The sequence below is a fragment of the Salarias fasciatus genome, chromosome 13 (genome assembly GCF_902148845.1).
Source record: "Salarias fasciatus chromosome 13, fSalaFa1.1, whole genome shotgun sequence".
Lineage (NCBI taxonomy): Eukaryota > Metazoa > Chordata > Actinopteri > Blenniiformes > Blenniidae > Salarias > Salarias fasciatus.
In genome coordinates this window covers 1,912,508-1,934,552 of record NC_043757.1, presented here as the reverse complement: position 1 = coordinate 1,934,552, position 22,045 = coordinate 1,912,508, and the positions used below count along the sequence as shown (strand labels likewise).

At 44.9% G+C, this 22,045-nt stretch overlaps 1 protein-coding gene across 2 annotated transcripts; it reads left to right on the top strand.

The window, feature by feature from the left end:
* Window positions 1-497: 497 nt before the first annotated feature.
* On the top strand, window positions 498-21,768 carry ciao2b (cytosolic iron-sulfur assembly component 2B). 2 transcript variants are annotated; one of them, XM_030106296.1, is made up of 8 exons: window positions 498-509; window positions 2,799-2,805; window positions 15,038-15,042; window positions 19,380-19,519; window positions 20,763-20,842; window positions 20,957-21,082; window positions 21,157-21,202; window positions 21,383-21,768. In XM_030106296.1, exons 4-8 carry the CDS (start codon window positions 19,393-19,395, stop codon window positions 21,481-21,483), a joined length of 480 nt encoding a protein of 159 aa, XP_029962156.1. In that variant the 5' UTR covers window positions 498-509; window positions 2,799-2,805; window positions 15,038-15,042; window positions 19,380-19,392; the 3' UTR covers window positions 21,484-21,768. The 2 variants fall into 2 exon arrangements, with proteins under 2 accessions (XP_029962156.1, XP_029962155.1); XM_030106295.1 differs by lacking the exons at window positions 498-509; window positions 2,799-2,805; window positions 15,038-15,042 and having other exon boundaries at window positions 19,299-19,519.
* The last annotated feature ends 277 nt before the right edge of the window (window positions 21,769-22,045 follow it).

The following is a 22,045-nucleotide window of genomic DNA, read 5'->3' as shown; positions in this document are numbered from 1 at the left end:
CACTTACTGAAGAGTGAGTGACTCGATCTGGACCTCTTAAAGGGATACTTCAACATTTTGGCAAACTGGCCCATTTAGCGCAATTCCTTAGTCATTTCGAACAGCATACTTACTTTTTTTGTGAGGGCGAGCTGTTGTTTGTCCAGAGGTGAGTCGGGGAAGGTTTTCGGGACGGACACAATGGAAGTGGATGGTATTTTTGTTCCCCCTCGTCAAACTCATCAAATACAAAATCCAACAACCCCAAAACACTTTGGTGGACACGTTATAATCCACACATTCACTACGCTGTGAAATATTAATGCAAAATTACCAGATTGAGTTGTTTATGCGAAGATTGCTCAGACAGAACTACCTACTAAACATGGCGTCTGGGCGTAGTGATTTCAAAAGAAAAAGTAGTTCCCAGTATTTGCTTCAGTGCCGTAACGCTACAATATTATTTGTTGGTGTTCCACAGCGTAGTGAATGTGCCGATCATAACGTGTCCACCAAAGTGTTTTGGGGTTGTTGGATTGTGTATTTGATGAGTTTGACGAGCTGAACCAAAAATACCATTCAATTCCATTGTGTCCGTCCTGAAAACCTTCCCCAACTCACCTCTGAATAAACAACAGCTCGCCCTCACAAAAAAGGTAAGTATGCTGTTCGAAATGACTAAGGAATTGCACTAAATGGGCCAATTTGCCAAAATGTTCAAGTATCCCTTTAAAAGCTTTTTGGTCTTAACCCCAGGTTAGGTGGTCTTGACTCAGTCCTGACTCGGTCCCAGGTTAGGTGGTCTTGACTCGAACTCCATGAACGGCTTTGTCTCCTTTTTAAGTTCCTGACAGCAACGTGACAGATTTACAGGCTAATAGTAGCATCAACATTAGCTGTGATTTACTGTTAGCTAAGCTGTTTGAAACGACTGCCGCCTGCATGTCAACAGTTTTTTTTCTCAGCTGTTTTATTACTAGGTTTTGTTCGTTATCAATACTTACCGGTAAATCTGTTTATTTCATAAAGTGATAACTTTTTGACAGTTCTGCAACCACAAAATCTGAAGAAATCCAGTCAACAGTCAGAACAAGAGAGAACAAGGCTGCGTCTGCTCTGGAAGTGCAATGCCAGTGTGGTCCTGTAGGTGGTGCAAGTGGGAGGAGTTAGGGAAGAGTGGGCGGAGTTAGTCAATTTCACATGAAGAAAAAAATAAGAAAGTAGCAGTTTTATTACAGATATGGAGGTATTAATGTCAAAAAATAACAACTGGCTGAAAAATCTGTGAGAAAAAAGCTATGAACTGTCAAAAGGCCCGTTTACACAACGGCGTTCCCAGTGAAAACACACAACACCCAGTGAATCAAACATGAAGTGAAAACACACCGTTTACGACAGTGGTCGACATCTGGCCCGCCTGATGATTTAGAGAATCTGAGGCACCTGCTTCACGGAGGCAGTAACACCGTCCATTAACCTGTCGGTATCACCTCCTCCTAAACCTCCTTCATTACCTGTGAAACACCTGAAACCCTCTGATTCAGCACCGTGATGTGTTCAGGGACACTTCGTAAAAGTAGCCTGCTGATAGACACCGGTGTCTCAGTCAGCTGTTAGCTTAGCTGTTAGCCACCGACGAACTAGCTGGCTTTGAACGATTCCTTCGTGCTTCAACATCAGTCGACGGGAGACGATCTCAACTTCTGAGACGATTGAAAGAAGATTTAAACGCTGAGCGTCTCGGACAGAACAGGAAAGGTTGCTGTTGACGGACAGTTCTGAGCAGCGTAGCGGCGGCCTGGAGAGAAGGAGGGAAACATTGTTCCGGTAGGTTTAATTTCTGGGTTTAGCGTGGCTGTTTCCTGTTCTGATGTAGTTTTATCTTCGTGTTGTTCAGTGATCATCGTGTTGTTCTCAGGAATGAAGGACCCTCAGCTGTGAGGCGTTCAGGGTCCACAGTCACAAACAGGTGTTCTGTCAGATTTTGCTACCGTTGCATTTTCTGATAGACGCTTCTATAAATTTTTGCTACCGTGTCAAATTTTGCTGCCGCTGTTTTGTCCTATAGCTTCGTCCATTACAGTTGTTTATCTAATTACAATGACGTTATCATGTTAAAAAACAAATCTTCTTGCGTCTTCCTCTATTTTTTTTATTTTTTTTTACCAACATTGTAGGGGAGCATATTTTGATAATAACCCCCCCCCCCCCCAATCAAATAATGCTCCCAGTACTCGGTGCATGAATAAATCATTAGTATTCATCCCAATAGCCTTGTGTCATTATTTTATATGTACTTCGGGGCAGGAGCATATTTTGATAGTTCACTTGCACCCCATCAAACAATGCTCCCCTCAAATGTCTGAAGCAGGCCTCGGCTCTGCCATGCAAACTTGGCCCGATCCACTGCAATCCTACAGCATCTGGACGACGGTAGGGCACAATCTCTGTCTTGAAGGATGAGTCAGCCGTCACAACGAAGGGGTAGAGTCCAGCAGAGCAGAGAGGGCATTACAGCAGCTGAATCCTTGCACAGATGTGAAGCAAATTCATGGTCACATGATGGCTCGGTACACTCTCAGCACACACTTCGCAAAGACAGTTGGAATTGAAGAGTCCAATATGCAACATGCATTACAACAGCATGGCTTCAAGGCGTAGGTCCTGGACTGGCCTGCTTGCATTTCAATACAAAGACAAAGGACTTGATAAGAAAGTATTTTTAATTCTTTCTCTATTTTGGGCACAAATATGTTTTCCCATTGGCATCCTCATATTGAGCATGATTCAGACTGCACCTGTAAATAAACAAACAAAAGAAATGTGGTTTGTAACCAAACTGCACAATTGTGTTTATTATTTTAGAACAAGCAGTTGTGATCAAATCAATAAGCACACATTTCATTTTTCTTTACCATTTCTATCATGGTCTTCTCGCAGTCTGCTTCAAGGAAGGAGCAAACCAAGCAATAATCTTCCACATTCCCTAAAAAAAATATCCAAAAGATTTTGAACTTAACATACAAAGCACACTGAGGTTTTCCAACCCGCTGGCACTTGTCACATTCCAGAACCTAAAAGAAAATCATATAGCTTTCAGAGCTGTTGCAAGACAAGGAATAGAGAATACAACCAGAGGAAAAAACCTTATAGAGACCTTCAAAAACACACCCAGTTCTCAATGTCTGTACTCATGCCTTTCCAATAAAACCTCGAGGAAATGGCGTTCCTCGTGTTCATGATGCCAGAGGCTCCACCCACTGGGGTGTAATAAGACTCATTGAAAAGTTTCCTGGCATCCTCCTTTTTTTAATCGCCCTTCGCCCTCCAACAAAGAGCTCACCACCTACAATAACAGTTCATGAAAGAAATTAAATCTTTGTACATTTGCCCAACCTATCGATGGCAGATTACACTGCAGATACTTTCCCTTTACAGTGAATTTTTCTGAGTGCCTTCGGAGGTTTAGTTTTCGGGATTTATCAAACCCAGAAGGGTATGCTCCTTTGCCAAGTGAATTGAAGACTTCCTCCCACTTATTCTCCATTTTTCAAACTGTAAGGAAACACAGAAGAGTGCTTGTATTGAAAGCAATTGGTGATTGACTTTCAATCCTACAGGGTGATGAGGGAAAAATACCTGACAGTAGGTTTCACAAAAGGAGTCCAAAAAAGAAGTCCAGTTGCACCTAATTCCACTCATCTGACGGTTCAGGTGAACTATCAAAATATGCTCCTGCACTGAAGTACATATGAAACACATCAAAAATAACTGGGGTTAATAATACAGGGGTATTATGGTGAATATTAATGATTTATTCATGTACTGGGAGCATGATTTGATGGGGTGCACGTGAACAATTGTAGCACTAAAGAGAAGGAGTCGGAGGCGGAGTGTGGAACACAGGAGCTAACCTCTTTACTGACATTAAAAGAATTAATACAAACACGTGAAAGCACTCACAACCGGAAGTGCAACAACCTAAACCATCCGTGCGGAAACCCACCACGCTATTAAAATATGCTCCCGCTTAAATCAGACAGAACAATTGAACCATCAAAATACACTCCTGCCCCGAAGTACATATAAAACACGTCAAAACTACCTGCTGGGATTAATAATACAGGGGTGTTGTGGGGAATAGTAATGATTTATTCGTGCACTGAGTACTGGGAGCATTATCTGATGGCGTGCAAGTAAACTATCAAAATTTGCTCCTGCGTAAAAGTACCGATAAACCATTAAAACAAACTGGGATACTTACACAGGCCTATGATATGGATATGGATGCTGGGACATATAAATTCCAGTTTTACAACACAAAGTACTCAGCAGTTCTCCGAGAGCTCTCCTGTCCTGGTCATGACGCTCACTCTCACAGGGCGCGACCTCCGACAGGGAGCAAACAATTATGGGCGTGATTTTAATGACGTGGAACGCCTGCGCACAGCCGCAAAGCAGCAATTATCGATGGGTAGCCAAGTCTGACAGGACACCGGCTCTTTTCATATCAGAGGTCTCGTCAAACATTTGTAAATACTCACAGTCGGCGCTTCTATGTGTTCGTTTCTCGGCGCTTCTATGTGTTCGTTTCTAAGGAAAAGTGATCATTCACCACATTGAAATGGTCCTAAATTGTCGGCAATATAGAAATATAACTACTTATTATAACGTACTTTCCACATTTCACACACATTCTTGTAAAAGACAGTTTGTTTAACAAGTTGGTGAGTGAAGACAGCAGCCACAGTAACTCCAGGCTGCTGCTGTCATATTCAGCCTTTTTTTTTTTTTTTCTTTGACTCTACGGAGTGAAACAGTAGACACTGACGTTACCAGCAGCGGTCTGTACATTTCTGACATCACTGTTTTAACGTTCAAGATTAGATCGCTGTTTAGATTGGAATAAAAGCATCTTCCATTATGGGCTCCACGTGCTCCTGTTAGCTGAACTTCTGTGAGACGTTGTGGGTTTTATTCCACCGCCGTCCCGTTTCAGCGGCCCGTGCTTCGCCTCATCCTGAACACTTCACTCCATAAAAGATGATCGGTCCTTGAAAACCATTCACCGAGCGACTCTGAACTCTTTGCTGTGAGCAGCTGAACTCCTCAAGGTGTGAAGAGACGGGGTCCCGAATGAAGCGGTGTCACAGGAAGACTCTGCTGGTTCACCGTGACGGTGCTGCAGTGGGACGCTTTGGTCTGACCGCTGTTTTTGCCACCGTGTTCACAGCATTACTGCCTCATGATTTATCAAGTCGACATCTGGTGTGTTTGTGGAATCTGAACTGAACTGACATGTGCTGCACATCCTGAGCTGAAGCTTTCATGAGCAGACTGAACCCGCCGCTGTTGGTTCCTGCTGTGTTCGGCCTCTGGTGTTGGACTTCACTGATTCTTCTGACTTAACTGGTCTTTTTCTACAATACAGTCACTGTCTGGGAAAGAAAACCTGGAGAAGCTGACGATAAGTGATGGATGGTGGACTGCCGTGTTCTGGACTGGTTTTATCGCCGATCTGTCTTCTGGACACACTTTCAGAAACTCATGTTTATTAGCAGATGTCTGCTGACAGGATGGAAGGAACAAGAATGAACAGAAATTACATTAAATCTGATTTGTTTTAAATAGTCAAACATGCTTAGGAAATGAATCTCAGCCCATTTTGATTTGAAGCAGAAATTCAGTTCTGACATGAAAACGAACAACGACCCTGTGTGAGGCTGTAAACACACACACACACACACACACAGGCACACACACACACACGGGAGGCAGCAGATGGCAGATTGTAGAGATTTGCAATAATAATTCTTTGCCATATGTTATAGTAAAGGTTCCTCTTTCCGATCATCTACAGCCGATCGGAGGACGAAACACTGAAAACACATTCGTCATGAAGATTAACGGCGGAGCAGCTTTTCCTGGAAATGCGACACGCCGCAGTCTTTGTAATGGATTGTGTTTTCCCGCCTGTCGTCACCGTTGTTTTCTTTAAAGTGAGTTTTAGTCTCTCAGAGAAGGAACAGGAAGTTACAGGAAACTTGTTTGAATACGTTTACAGCTCAGACTTCATGGTTTTAAAATTCATAATGATAACATGAAGGCAGCTGGAGAAAGCGTCACAATTTAAGAGGGAAAGATAAAAATGAAATTAAATTAGAACAGAGAGCAAACAGGCAAACACACCTGAGTCCATTCTCTCATTATGCTCGGCTGTGCTTCTGCACTGTCCTCAGTGACAGAGCTAGAAAACTATCTCCCCCAATCTGATCCAGATCGTGCAGGAAGCCTCCCCCGAGTCCGGTTCTGGTTCTGCAGGTTTCCTCCTGGTTTCCTTCCTCCGTCTCCTCTGCTGGAGTTGTTGGTTTTTCTCTTTAAACACGAGGATGACTTTTCATTTGCCTCCTGATTCCTCGCCACTGACCTCGTCTGGAGGAGACCGGAGGGCCTCGTGAGGCTCGTCATGCAGTCCTCAGGAGCACCACAGAAGAAGTCCTGAGTCATCCCCGCTCTCACTCTGAGCGTGTTTACAGTTGTGGAGATGTGAAACGTTCTCTGCTCTGTTCTCCGATGAGCACTCGTCCTTGGCGGAGTCCAGTAAACCCTCCAGCCTTTTGGTTCCTGACTGACAGGATTACCGTCTGCCTTCGGTGTGTGGAAACACACACACACACACACACACACACACACTGTCGCTCGCAGGCATACTCTGGCGGTAAATACACAAATGAATCTTGCACGTGCACGGACGGCGTGTGAGCTGCAGGCGTGAGGACTGAATCAGGTCGGGTCGTGATGGGAGGACATGTCTCCGCTGCTCCAGTTCCAGCCCACCGGCTTCCTGATGGGAGGGGACCCCTTCCTCTGTCCCTCCACCTGGTCCTCCAGCCGCCGCTGCTGCCGCCGTGACGCACCACGGGCTTCACCTTGCTTCTCTGAATCCTTGAAAGTTAGCTCGATTCTACAGGAAGAACCTAACAGCTGCTGTTGGGTGGTTGGCTCATGTCTCTCAGTTCTCACCAGAGGGGAGAAAGTTACTGAAAAAACTGTTGGATTAAAGTCACCAGATGTTTAAAAGTAGCAGAAGAACTGGAAATGTCTTAACAGGGAAGATGCTCCATAATCTGGAGGTTAGAGGAGGAAGATGCTCTATCCTCTGGATGTTCCCAGAGTCTTTGTTTGTTGTTGAAGATAACACTGTGAAGTTTGAGCCTCAGCTTGTTTGGCCTCTGAGGGGAAAGTCTGCTGCTCCGGCCGGTAAATGATCAGTCTGAAATGGCTTTCGATCAGCAGATTGGCCTTTCTGGATAAATCTCATTAAGCGGAGAACATGCCCCCACCCCCACCCCCACGCCCACCCCCCTCTCATCAAGACAAAATGTCACAGAAAATTGGCACCTTTGCTCCGAGAGCAGCGAGGACTCATGGGAGCCCCGGAGGCGTTCGGCCTGCTGTGAACCACCCTAAAGGTCTGCCGCCTCGTTCGTCTCATCTGGAGCTAATCCTGCCGAAAGGCCTGATTAACCTTCACCACTGTAACTACGGGACAGATCACCCGCTCATCCATCACTGCCTCTGTTATGCAAATCACTGGAAATTACAGGTACTACCTACTCCTTCAAAAAGACATGAAATGACCAAGAAAAGAGTCGAAACAGCCGCGATCCACGGAGATAAAGAAGGCTTCAACAGCTGAGAATGGAAGAGTTAATTCAGGCTTGATGAGAAGCTCCGCCTCCAGTAAACAGGAGTTCAATACAACAGTCAAGGAACGGTTCAAACGCTAACGTCTGCTGGTGAAAAGAGTCAAGAGACTGGGAGTCAATCCTGGAAGTGTTCGAAGGAATTTATTAACTGACGGCTCAGTAACTGGTCTGCCTCTTGAGTCATAATCCTCAGTCTCTGGATTCTTCTTCTCCTCGGGCGCACGGCGGCGCAGTGGTTAGCGCTCTTGCCTCACTTAGAGGGGGTTTAGAGGGAAGGATGCGAAAGGAAGAAGAATAGAACTTCCAAAGAAGGAAATGAAGGGTTTGTGTGGATGGATGGATGACTGCATTGATGAATGGATGAGCAGATGGATGGATTATGGACTGATGGACCAACAGAAAAACGTTTCAAATACGAAGCACAGAACCTGCAAAAAACAAAGTAAGAACTTTCAGAGATAGACGGACATTAACAGGAAGTACATATGGAACACCGTGATGCTGCTGAGGCCTGCAGAGAAGTGATGCATGATGGGAGTGGTGCGTGTTGGGATGAGCTGCTCCGCGAACACAAAAAGCCAAACAGAGCAGGAGCGTCCGACCTTTGTTCTAATGGAGCCTATAAATAGAGAGCGTCTCGGGGTTTGATTGGGTCTCCGGCTCCAGAATGTTATTAAAGACGGAGCTCTTAACGCCTGCAGTCACTCAGCCGTATCTTAATAGAGATCTCCCGCTCAGACCCGGCAATCTGCTGGATCTCATCACTCAGGCGGCGAATGCCACCGAGAAACAAAAGACACTGAGGAGTTAGTACCTGGAGAGGGGGGGGGGGGCACAAACAAAGACTCTCAGCTACTGTCTCCTTTTATACATTTCAGGCTTTTGTTTTTCTCTCCGAAACCTTATTCTGACCAGGCTGTGTTTCCGTGACAGTGTTTGAAAAGAAAACACAGTTTTTGCGCTATCGTTTCAGGAAAGTTTTGCGTTTACACGCCGTTTTTGAAACCAAGTCTGTTTCCACAGAATCTGGACTGGGAGCCGCGAGTCTCTGGAAGAGAACGTTGTTTGGAAGAGTTGCAGAGCTGCTGTCTCTGCCTCTCTCTCGCTCTCTCTCTGTGAATTAAAGATGTTTCAAGGCATCATGGGCTGGATTAACTGAGGTCCTGCGTAAATTCCGCTCAACTGCACAACGAAAAACACCAAAGAGACTTTTCAAATGTTTTTTTTTTGTTTTTTTTTTTACACAAGACTGACCGGAAACCACAGCGAACTTTAAATTGGAGCCAATTAAAGAAAGACGAACTCAATACGGGAGATTTGGGTCTGAGATGAAACGACGCTGAGGGATGAACGACGTTTCAATCAGATTATCAGGACTGCACCGAATGAGGAGGCATCGATCAGACTGATCAGTGTAATCAGTCGTGTGTGTGTGTGTGTGTGTGTGTCTGAACATCATCAGTCACTCGGTCCACTCCATTCTGATGAACGTCGTCTTCTGTGAGATAAACGTCGATGAAACCTTTTGAATGTGATTAAAGATTAGAATAAAACACACTGGGTGTGTGAACATCAGCCGAGAGGAAGAAACTTGAAGGCAGCTTCTTAATCCAGCTGAAACGTTCAAATGTGTTTTAATTTAATGATGTTAAATATTAGATTACACATCAATAAATCTATAAAATATCTGTAATCATATCTCTTCTTCTCAGACGTGCCTCTGCTTTTAATCTTTGTCCAGTTAGTCACTAAAGTCCTAATCTGTCTCGATGAGATGGCGCCAGATGGATTCTCGATATTTAGTCATTTATTTTGGCCTGTTTATGCCACTTTTTTTCCTTTTTCTAATACCTGGAGCGACAGAGTCCAGTGTGTCTTCCAGCAGAGTTGCGGTTGAACCCCTGCAGGTGATATTTTCCTGGTAAAAAGCTGCTCCAGCTTCCTGCTGGTGGGAACAGAGAATAAACTACTTTTATTTTCCTGTGGAAGCGCTTCAGATTGATGCCCCGGCTCTCGCTCGCCGTTTCTCAGATTGATCGTGAGACATTTGCACGGCCGAAAGCCAGGTTTTCTGCCGTCTTTGTTGTTTCTGCAGAAACATTTCACAGCAGTTCTCTTTGGTCTGACATTAAAAAAAAAAAGAAGTGGTTTTGTGTTTATTTGCAGGAAGATGTGTGTGGTGAAAGGCTCTGCTTCACTCCAGTACGTATGAATAAAAGGCAGAATTTGGTATTTATCTTTCTGGGAAAAACACACATACACACACACACACACACACACACACACACACACACACACACACACACACACAGACACTTTGTATACAGCGCCACTTCCAAAAAGACATAATGGAATCTGTCTGATTGATCCTGGGGTTGTTTTATTTGATCAAAGTGTCTTCAATCACAACTACAAAAAGCAATAAAATGTAAAAAGCATTAAAGCGTCATCCAGAGCGAGAGAACCCGGTGATGGAAGAAAACGCAGAGAACAAACACAAACACCCTCGTCCTGCCAGCAGAAAATCTGCTTTTAGTTCTGACTTTAATATTAATCATCATCATTATTTAAGTATTTAAAAGTAGAATGGAAATGACAGCATGTTGGACTCCAGACCCGGTCCTGGTCTTGAGGTGACGTTTGCACGATGCTGGTCTTGACTCAGTCCTGGGAGGCTCTGGTGCTCTTTTCGACTCGGTCTCGGCTCCTGAGGGTCTTGGTCTTTGTCTGAGGACTCTCCGGTCTGGGTCTCTGTTGGACGAGATGTAGAAGATCCCCCATGAAGTAAATCCAAACGGTGAAACTTCCCCAGCCTCTCTCTCTTGGAGGTTTGAGGAGAACTTTCCGTTGGTCAGTTGCTCGCTGCAGATCTGAGGATTTCCAGCTGAATCGTGATTCCTGCAGCTTCATACTGTAAATGAGCAGAATTCTTTCGTGGCCCTGAGAGTAGCGCTCTCTTTGTTCTGATCCGAACCGGTGGAATGAATCACTGCTCCGCCTGTTTTTTCTTTGGTTTTTGTTTTGCTGCCAGTTTCTGTCTCCTCTTGTGAAGAAATGCCAGCGTTTGATGTTCGGAGGAGATGTCAATACCGGCAAATGAAACATTGATGTGCACTTCATGCATGTGTGATTTTTTTTTTTTTTTTTTTTTTTTCATGTGAGCGTCCTGTCGTGCACATCGGAGCGCACGTGAAGGCGGGTTCAGTCAGCTCCACTACCACCGGCTGCAGACTGGGGTGGAGAAATGTTTGTTTACACCAAACTGTGAGTGGATCTTCTTCTGCCAGAGCTTCTCCGGCATCCCAGTTCATCCAGGATCAAGGTTCTCCTCTCGACCCCCCACAGCCAGGGTCCGGTTTTTTATTTTTCATAAGCAGCGGTGAATACGGCAGCAGGCTCTGCTCTGAACGGGGGAGTTTTCTCTGACTTTGTTTATGCTCCCTCCATCCGTCCTGCACACAGAATGATTTAAATTATTGAAAAAAAATCAACTAATTAGGAAAATAAAAGCTATAGAAAATAGCTATAAGAAAATAAAAGTGAAAAGGCTTTTAAACAACAACACACAGGCTGTGTGCAAGGGTTACCATGGCAACGGCAGACTGCATGTGTATGCAGTCTGCTGTTGCCATGGTAACCCTTACTTTCATCATAGGCTGGGCTTTCATCTTTTTCCCATATAAAAGCTGCTCTACTGAGCAGAACTCACTGCCATCTGAACGTCAGAGAGGGCAGTCACAACACAGCAGCTCAGTGAAATAATTCCAGACAAGATGGATTTGAACAGCGAGGTCAGTGTCTCCAGCGTCACCATGACAAACTATGAGGGAGAGATCGCAAAGATGCAGGCAGAATTTAGGGAAAAGGAATCCGAGTGGAACCAGAAATGTAGAGCTCTGAAAGAAGAGCTGGACAATGAGATCTGCAGCAGGAAGAAACTGCAGAAGCAGGCCACAGAGGCACAGCAGGCCATGGTCATGAAGGAGGCCCAATGGTTGGAGGACCAGAGAAGAACATATGAAACCATTGAGGATCTGCTGACGGAAATTAAAAGATTGGAGAGCATTGTGTCCACAGCTGACGCAGGAAACCCCAAGGTCAACAAGGCAGAGGCGAAGTGGAGAAAAGCAGAGGAAAAGATTAAAAAGGAAGCAAAGAAAGCCAAAAGAGAAGACAAAAAATGGGAGCAAGCACAGGACTACCTAAACCTCTGTCTCACAACAGTGGTTGACGTTGAAGCCAAAGTGGGATCAATCATGGGTCAATTCACGCAGATGCAAAAGGACTATGATGGTCTGAGACAGGATCTGCAGGAGCAGAGTCAGGAAACCACAGCCGTCAAGGCAAAAATGGAGCTTCTGACCACCCGGGTCCAAATGTTGGAGGATGAACAACAAGACTTGAATTCTGAGCTCCAGCAGAAGGCCATACAACTGAAGGACAAAGAGGACCGGATTCAGTTTCTTGAAATCCATCTCCAGCCTCAAAGTGAAGAAACTGAAGAATGTGTGCAGACCGACTCTGACCAAGACCAAGAGGTACAGTCAGCTTGTGTGAGTCAGCCTGACGCAAACACTTGCTGCCTCGTATCAGAAGTCGAACCCCTCTCAGGTGTCTCAGAGTCAGCTGACCTTATGAAGAAAATGGAGGAACAGACGGACGGCATCAAAGACATCTCAGAAAACAATAATTTCATCCACAGAGTCAGAGCAGTGATGTCTGATCTCCAAGAGACAAGCCAGGATGGAATCGTTGAAGAAAACAGTCCCCGGTCTCAAATTGATGGAGCTGAGCAGGAGTCGCTGACGAAATCTGTCCAAGTGGATGAGTCACAGTCTGCCTGGTTGGGTCAGCTCAATGAGTATCGGGAGCACCTGGCCTTCTGTGAGACAAACATTTCCCAACTGGAACAAGAAGTGAATACGCTCAAACGTGCACTGAACGCTGAAGAGAGGGAGTCCAATAATCTAAGACTTGAACTCCTGGAACAGATGAGCAAGGTCAGAGCCGTCGTCTCAGAAAATGAGAATCTGATGGGTCAGGTCATTGCTCTGACCTGTGAGAACACTGAGGGAACGTTGCAGACAGAAGGAGACGAAGCCGGTCAGCTTTTCGAAGCCTGGAACGATCAGGTGGAAAAGCACCAGGATCACCTGGCCACCTGCCAACTAATGACCCGCGACTTTGAACTTAAAATAGAAAGCTTGCAAACGGATTTGGGTGTGAAGGATTCCAAGATTGGCGATTTGGAAAGGCTCCTGGTGGAAAAGGATGAGAAAGTTGCAGCCGTCAGGATCAGCCTGGAAGGTCTAATGCTCACCAGACTGCAGGAGGCAGCAGAAGAGATATCTGAACTGCAGTCTGAGTACCAGCAGAAAGTTAACCAGCTCAGTTCAGAGGTCACCACCCTGACACAGCAAGTCTGCTCACTCCAGCAAGCCCTTGAAGATTCAATTCAATCGAAGGATGAGGAGATCCGAAACAAGTTCAGGCTCCTCAACTCGCGAACTCACAAGATCAACACCAGGGCTCAAAAGAACATTGACTCCATGAGAAAGCTCAGGACAGAAATGATCCAAAAAGAGGCTGAGTGGAAAAGGAAATGTGAAATCCTGGAGGAGCAGCTGCAGAGTGAGACCGGGGCCAAAGAGCAGCTGCTGATGGATGGCATCCAAGACATCATCTCAGAAAACAAATATTTGATCGACAGACTCAGAGCAGTGATGTCTGATCTCCAAGAGACAGACCTTGACCTGACAGACCAGGATGGAATCGTTGAAGAAAACAGTCCCCAGTCTCAAATCAATGGCGCTGAGCAGGAGTCGCGGACGAAATCTCTCCAAGTAAACGAGTCACAGTCTGCTCAGTTGGGTCAATTCGATGAGTACCAGGAGCACCTGGCCTTCTGTGAGACAAACATTTCCCAACTGGAACAAGAGGTGAATACTCTCAAACGTGCACTGAACGCTGAACGGACGGAGTCCAATAATCTAAGACTTGAACTTTTGGAACACATGAGCACTTTCAGTGCCATCGTCTTAGACAGTGACATTCTGGTGGGTCAGGTCAGTGCTCTGACCTGTGAGAACACTGAGGGAACGTTGCAAACAGAAGGCGACGAAGACAGTCAGCTTTTCGAAGCCTGGAATGATCAGATGGAAAAGCACCAGGATCACCTGGCCAACTGCCAATCACTGAATCGCGACTTTGAACTGAAAATAGAAAGCTTGCAGACGGATTTGGGCCTGAGGGACTACAAGATTGGCGATTTGGAAAGGCTCCTGTTGGAAAAGGACGAGGATGTCGCAGCCGTCAGGATCAGCCTGGAAGATCTAAAGCTCACCAGACTGCAGGAGGCAGCAGAAGAGACAACTGAACTGCAGTCTGAGTACCAGCAGAAAGTTAACCAGCTCAGTTCAGAGGTCACCACCCTGACACAGCAAGTCTGCTCACTCCAGCAAGCCCTTGAAGATTCCTTGAAGGAACGGGAGGTGGAGAAAGAGCAGATGGCTGCAACAATTCAATCAAAGGATGAGGAGACCCAAAACAAGTTCAGGCTCCTCAACTCGCTAACTCACAGGATCACCGCCAAGGCTCAAAAGAACATTGACTCCACGAGAAAGGTCAGGACAGAAATGATCCAAAGGGAGGCTGAGTGGAAAAGGAAATGTGAAATCCTGGAGGAACAACTGCAGAGTGAGACCAGGGCCAAAGAGCAGCTGCTGATGGACGGCATCCAAGACATCATCTCAGAAAACAAATACTTGATCGACAGAGTCAGAGCAGTGATGTCTGATCTCCAAGAGACAAGTCAGGATGGAATCGTTGAAGAAAAAAGTCAGCTCAATGACTGCTGGAAGCACCTGGCCTTCTGTGAGATAAACACTTCCCAACTGGAACAAGAAGTGAATAGTCTCAAACGTGCAATGAACGCTGAAGAGAGGCAGTTCAATAATCGAGGACTAGAACTCCTGGAACAGATGAGCAAGGTCAGAGCCGTCGTCTCAGAAAATGACAATCTGGTAGGTCAGGTCAGCGCTCTGACCTGTGAGAACACTGAGGGAACGTTGCAGACAGAAGGAGACGAAGCCGGTCAGCTTTTCGAAGCTTGGAACGATCAGGTGGAAAAGCACCAGGATCACCCTGCCAACTGCCAATTAATGAATCGCGACTTTGAACTGAAAATAGAAAGCTTGCAGACGGATTTGGGCCTGAGGGACTCCAAGATTGGTGATTTGGAAAAGCTCCTGTTGGAAAAGTACGAGGATGTTGCAGCCATCAGGATCAGCCTGGAAGATCTAATGCTCACCAGACTGCAGGAGGCAGTAGAAGAGATATCTGAACTGCAGTGTGAGTACCAGCAGAAAGTTAACCAGCTCAGTTCAGAGGTCACAACCCTGACACAGCAAGTCTGCTCACTCCAGCAAGCCCTTGAAGATTCCTTGAAGGAACGGGAGGTGGAGAAAGAGCAGATGGCTGCAACAATTCAATCGAAAGATGAGGAGACCCAAAACAAGTTCAGGCTCCTCAACTCGCTAACTCACAGGATCACCGCCAAGGCTCAAAAGAACATTGACTCCACGAGAAAGGTCAGGACAGAAATGATCCAAAAGGAGGCTGAGTGGAAAAGGAAATGTGAAATCCTGGAGGAGCAGCTGCAGAGTGAGACCAGGGCCAAAGAGCAGCTGCTGAAACAGTCCAGAGAGGCAGAGGAGGCCTGGTTTGCTCAGGAGAAGAAATGGCTGGAAGAGTCCAACAACACCACTCTAGAAATCCAGGATCTTCTCCAGAGGATCACCGAACTGGACCTGCTGGCTGCCATGACGGACAGGCAGAAGGCCAAGATGAAGAGGGCGGAGAAGAAAGCCAGGAACGAGGCTGAAAGGAAACAAGAGAAGGAGAGGAAGGAGAAAGCAAAAGGAGTGAGCATCTTCAGAATGAGGGGGACGATCGTCTGAGAAGAGGAAAGAAAGAGACTCTAAACATCACCCCTTAAAGTGGCAGACCTTCAAAGTCAAAGAGAAAAAGGAACCTGTAACCCCAAACTGGAGGACTGAGGACAAATAAGATCCAGAAGGAAGAAAAGAAACCCAAACAGCTAAAGACAGGAAGAAAAAAAATGTTGTGAGGTGAAACATGCTAGAAAAAGTAAGTGAAAGACGATAACTTATGTAAACTTTCGAACACAAAAAACAGGAGGAAAAAGTTCTCAAAGAAAAAGCGATGCTGGCCCCCAACAAGCAACAAGTGGACTGTTCAGCAGAGAAATCTTCAACAAAAGTCAATCACTGAGGGCCCAACATGGAGGTTCACACTGCCTGAGTCCGGCTGGGAGTCGGCCTGGTCCCATCAGCAGCGCCCTCCCCAGGCAGGGAGGGGAAAATACAAACACAGACAGGTGGGGAAAGATACACAAAGAAAAAAAAGTATCAACGAAATTTGCGTCAGAAGAATAAGCTGATTAATAGCCATAAAGAAAAAATGATTAGAAAAAGAAAAAAGGAAAATAAAATAATATTAAAATTTTAAAATAATTATAAAAAGAAAAAATGAATAATAAAAACAAAAAGAAAAAATTATAAAAAGAAAAAAGCATAATAAAAGTATAAAAAATGTCAAAACATTGATGCTTTGTGATTCGGTTTTCTTGCATTGTAGTTGTGCTTATTGATTTTGATTCTGTTTGATGCATTTTCTCACAGACTGCTTTCTCTGTGTTGAACTTCAGCATGTGCTGAATCCTACTTTCTGCTCTCTGCTGCTTTCGCTCAACTTTGAGGTGAACAGTGGTTCAACTTAACTTGATCTTTCACTGCAGTGTTATTAACCCACAGAAAGACAAATAAACATATTTGATATTTATTTGAAATAATAAATCTGTCAGACAGGATTCATACTGCCATTACTGTAAGTCTAATGAATGTCTGTGGTTTCATTTCATGATTTTAGTTTTTATTTTAATTTGTACTTGAGATAGTTGTGTTTTTATACTTTTTGCATTCAAGATATTGAGGATTTGAATATTGATAAAGAAAATTAATATACTACGTGATGTCCTGAGCATTTTTTTATTTTGAGAACCCTTACCTTCATATTTAACTGAAAGAGAAAGAAAACATCCATTTCATCCTTATGTCGACTTAAAAAAGAGAACATGCAGGAATAGTTTAAAATGCAAACACAAAAAGCTCTGCGATAAACAGCAGTGGTTTAGAAGGATATTACCAGTAGCATATTGATGATATACTGCGCCTATACTTAAATTGAACTGACTGTGAAGTTTTGACAAAATAAAAGTGGTAAATTGAAGTCTCAGGAAGTAGGAACATATTCCAAGTTTGCAGTCTGTAAGTATTGGTCGACTTGATAAAATGAAGTGGCAGTGAACTTGTCTTTGGTCAGGGTTTCCTCACTGTGCACTGAATGGAACTGAGTAACAGACTTGCCGATAACTTCTCTTACTTATCCAGATAATCTGTCGTCATCATCACCTGACGTGACTTCCCTCTTCATCACCTCTGCTTCTGGAACAGAGTTCTCTCATGACCATCTACAGACGCTCGTGTGTGTGTGTTTCAGCTGCTGCTCGGAACACACTCATGGGGGGTGGGGGGGAGTCTGGCACACTCACGCTCTCATATGTTTGGCAGAGGAACATCTTGAATGTGCTCGAGGACGGCTGGAAAAGACGTCACGCAGTGGAGTCTGGGGGTGAACTTCTCAGGTGGGACGTCCCACCATGCCAAGCCCGCTCCTCTGAGTCTGGTTCTGCAGGTTTCTTTCTTCACCGTCGCTCTAAAACGTATTTAACAGTCCGATTCTTTGCTCGAAGTCTATATTTGGTAAAAAGTGAAAGTTACCCATCAAATAACTAGTTCAGTAAAAGTGTTAAAGTTTCTCATGTGAAATGTTCTGAAGTATTAGAACAAAAGAACAAAGACATCAAAACGTTTCAAATCCTATCTGCTTCTTTCTCCCTCCGTCTCTCGGCTCCTTTCACCTCTCCCTCCGTTACTGAATTAAGTCCATCAGTGTTTTGTCTTCAGCTGGAGGATTTCCCACTGTCTCACCTGAGTGGGTTCTTCATGGTGTTCCACAGCGAGGGACGGCGATGGTGTTGACTGAAGGAGTGTTGACTGAAGGAGTGTGGACAGGAGAGGGCTTCCTTGGTACCATATCTTCTGAGCATGAAGCTAGTGCAGTGTGTCGCTCACTGGGCTCACACACACACAGAAGCACACACACACACACACACACATCTGGCATCTGGAAAAACAAAAAAAAAAATTAAAACATGATTTACATTATTTAGTACAAATGGCAGTAAGCATAGAAAACAACGTCCAAAAGAGGAGTAAAAACGCTAAACCTGTAATTGTAGCTCATGTTTTCTCATCACCTGAGCAGAAATAATGTGCTTGAAATCTTTGGACGCAGGCATGTGGGTGTCCGGTCCACTCACTGGCAGCTGTATTAATTTCCAGTGAAAAGCCATAAACCAACAGCCTGCGACGAACCTGCTCCCTCTTCAGTGAATATTTCAAATGAGTAACGTTTTGTGCTTCTTCTCACTCTGAACATTTCCTCAAACCCTCGTTAGTTTCTCGGTTTAGCCAGGCTGTCGGATGTTTAATTCAGCAAAACATAAATGATGGAGAGCGACTCGCTTTCTACGGCAAAGCGTGCGATATATTCTGGCAACTTCTCCGGCAGCCAAAAAGCTGCAGTATGAAAGTCTCCGTGGAGTTAATTAAACAAAGACTCGTGCAAACCAAAGCTGCCGGTTTGAAAAATCTGACTCTCAAATGTTTTTTGTGGCAGTGAATTCAGCATCGCAGAGAGAAAAGCTCCTCGCCGACGCGACGCGGCCTTGAGGCAGCGCAGGCGACTGCAGGCCGGATTCCTCTTTTGTTTACCTCCTGCTGGGGTTTGGATCTGCACACACTTCATGAATACAGCCTCACTGTGAGAACATCTGAACTGGTTTCTGTCTTTCTGTGTGAAGTTTGCATGTTCTTCCCATTTCCTGCAGAATTCGCCTTCCTGTTCACTCTTCTCTTTTGTAACGGCGCACTTCTCTCTGTTACCTGCTGGTGAAAAGATCTCATGTCCTTTCAGGTGATGAAAAGTGCTCAGAAGAAGCAGTCAGTTAGATTTGTCGGGTCAGTTTGAAGTTTTGTGGACCACAGTGGAAAAACATTTTCCTGGCTGACTGCTGTGAAGCAGTGGCAGCGACATTCATCACAGCACGACCTTTACATGAGCATTTTTTTAGGACTAAATTAAAAGTGCGGCTGTCTGCAGTTCATCGAAGTCTGACAGAATGGATTTACTGCCTTGATGCTGAGAAAAACTTAGAATAGACTGAATCTGCCATCTGCAGGACAGAAGAAGGAAACACAAGCAGCCTGTGGCGGGAGATTATAATCTGAAATGTTCAAAACATTAAGTTTTATGGCGAGTTAATTTACTACTACAACTAATAATAATAATAATAATAATAATAATGATGATAATTTTAGACTGAATATTTCATAACATCCAGCGCGTAGGTAAACTGCTCCTCAAGTAAATTTCGCGCACAGCATTTTTGGTTTCTCCGGGCTTCCGTCCATCCCGGAAGTGCTCGGCCTCTGCGTGTTTACTGTGCACCACATTAAATAATCTCGTTTTCTGACGAAAGCTTCGCAGACAGCGGTGAAACATGTCGGCGGGGAGCCGTCTGGAGAACGCGAACCCGGTGATCTTCCAGCGGTCCGGGGAGCGGTTATTGACGGCTTCAGAGGAAGACGAAGACATCCACGACCCCATCGACGACCGAGAAATCTTCGATATCCTGTTTAATCCTGCTGGTTTAGACCTTATCTTTCGTTTATATCTGCATGTCTAAGCTCTTTCCATGCTGTAAGTGAATGCTAATGAAGAGGGTACTCCTTAAAACGGAAACTCTTAAAGTCAGAGATATTTTGTGTCGACTGGTGTTTCAAAATAACTGGTTTCCCTCTTAACTGATGACACTTCGTTAAGAAAACTAGCAACAGCGGGTGTTGGAAAGAGAATCGCAAACTGTTTGAACTTTTTTTTTAATGCAGATAACAGGTGTTTAAAAATTGTCTGTTGAGATAAGTAATACGTGAGCGCGAAATAAAACTGGTCACCAGTGAACAGGGGAACCAGTTATTCCGTAACACCACTTGTTTATGATTCGGTCTTAATTTTAACACTAATATATCCACAGAATATTTAGAAAACGGTCCAGTTTCAAGCAGACAGGATATTGGACAGATATCTTGTGAACAAGCACATTTTAGAGATTATCACAGTAGTCTGATTACATTGTATTGGTGGCTACACAAAACAGTGTCTAATTTATTAATTTTTCACCCAGTATGGTGTGAAAGGGTTGATGTGATATTGCAGTGTGCAGCGCTTTGGGCTCTGTCAAGCAGGGTAAAAAGCACAATACAAGTGTAGTCCATTTACCATTTATTCAGTAATGGAATCAAACTATCAGATTATGGAGTCGGATACGGTGGGTTTAATTTTTTTATCAGAATGATCTAGGTGGGGTAGTGATTGACAGCATCAATCTCACAGTGAGAGGTCCCCTGGTTCGATTCCAATGGCATTTCTGTGTGTTTTCAGATTGGTGTGTGTGTGTGTGTGTGTGTGTGTGTGTTCTTGTATTTCTATCCTTGTCGGGGCCAAATGTCCCCACAAGGATAGCAAAACGTGGAACGACGTGCCTTGTGGGGACCTTTTTCCGGTCCTAAGTAGGAGAAACAGTGTTTTCTTGACCATGTTGTTGTTACTGAAAAAAGTAAAAGTGCAAAAACATTTCTTTAGGGTTAGGCTTTGTTGTGGTGTGGGTTAGGGTCAGGGTAAGGGTCAGGGTCAGGGGCTAGACATGAATGGGAGTCAATGGACGGTCCCCACAAGGATAGAAATACAAGACTGTGTGTGTATGTGTGTGTGTGTGTGTGTGTGTTTGAGCGCGCGCGTCCTGTGATGGAAGCTCTGATTGGTTCCCTGTGTCTATGTATTCATGTTTCTAACCTCCTTAACTGGAGCCACATCTGATTCGATCCATCAACGACCCGGAGCACCCGCTGTCCCTGGAGGAGCTCAACGTGGTGGAGCAGGTCCGGGTCAAGGTTCGTCAAGAGGGGTGTTAAAACTGGGACCACTGAGTGCCGTGCCACCTCAGACTGTGGCCAGCGTGTCGTCGTCGTGCAGCCCTCCTCTGATCTGCTTCCTGTTTCTTTAAGATCCTGGACGAGGAGAACTCTGTCTCCGTGGAGTTCACTCCCACAATCCCCCACTGCAGCATGGCCACGCTCATCGGGCTGTCCATCAAAGTCAAGCTGCTGCGCTCCCTGCCAGACAGGTTCAAGGTGTGTGTGTGTGTGTGTGTGTGTGTGTGTGTGTGTGTGTGTGTGTTCCTCATGTTGTCATCTCTGTGTTTCAGATCGATGTTCACATCACTCCAGGGACTCACGCCTCAGAGGAAGCAGGTGTGTATTTCCTGGTGTAGTACTTCCTCTGGGCCACTGGGGGCAGTGTGGGGTCAGTGGCTGCTCGGTCAGCTCAGGTGTGTTTTGTGAATGAAGCAAACGCTCTTCAGTGGCCTGCAGTTTCAGTAAATACATTCACACACGGTAAATGGATGTTTCTAAAATGAGAACTGGTTTCAGTGAACAAGCAGCTGGCCGATAAAGAGCGAGTCGCAGCCGCTCTGGAGAACTCGTCTCTGCTGGAGGTCGTCAACCAGTGTCTGTCCGCCAGAACCGTCTGAGGGTCCGTCCAGTGGCTCCTGTCCTGCTGTCCGTCTGCCATAAAGGTTTCCATCTTTTTGTGAAGTTCTGATAAAGGTCACACTTTTCCAGATGTCCAAACACATTTTATGTGTGGACAGTTTTGACACATCGTAGTTTTCATGCATTCAAACAGTATTAAAAGATCTTAATTCTTTTTATATAAGAATAAAGTTTGCATACAGCTGTTTGCAGAGTCTGCAGCAACTTATGTGATATGTATATATTTAAAAATGGTTTTTGAAATATTATTAAAGAAACATGAATCTGAATTGAAAGAGTTTCTTTCTTTATATTTCTCTCAAACTTGGTGCAGTTGAAGAAACAGGCCAACTGAATTTTTACCTCAGAAGGTTAAAGTTAAGCTCGGTTTACACTTGAATGATTCTGTGGCACGCATTGCCACGAATCGAGTCGCAAACTACTCGTACAGTGGCTTGAAGTGTGCGTAAACCCATCGTGACTGCGTGCCATGTTGGGACGAGAATTTTGAAATGTTCAAAATTTTGGTCACGACAAAATATTGGGAACGGCCCGTAAACT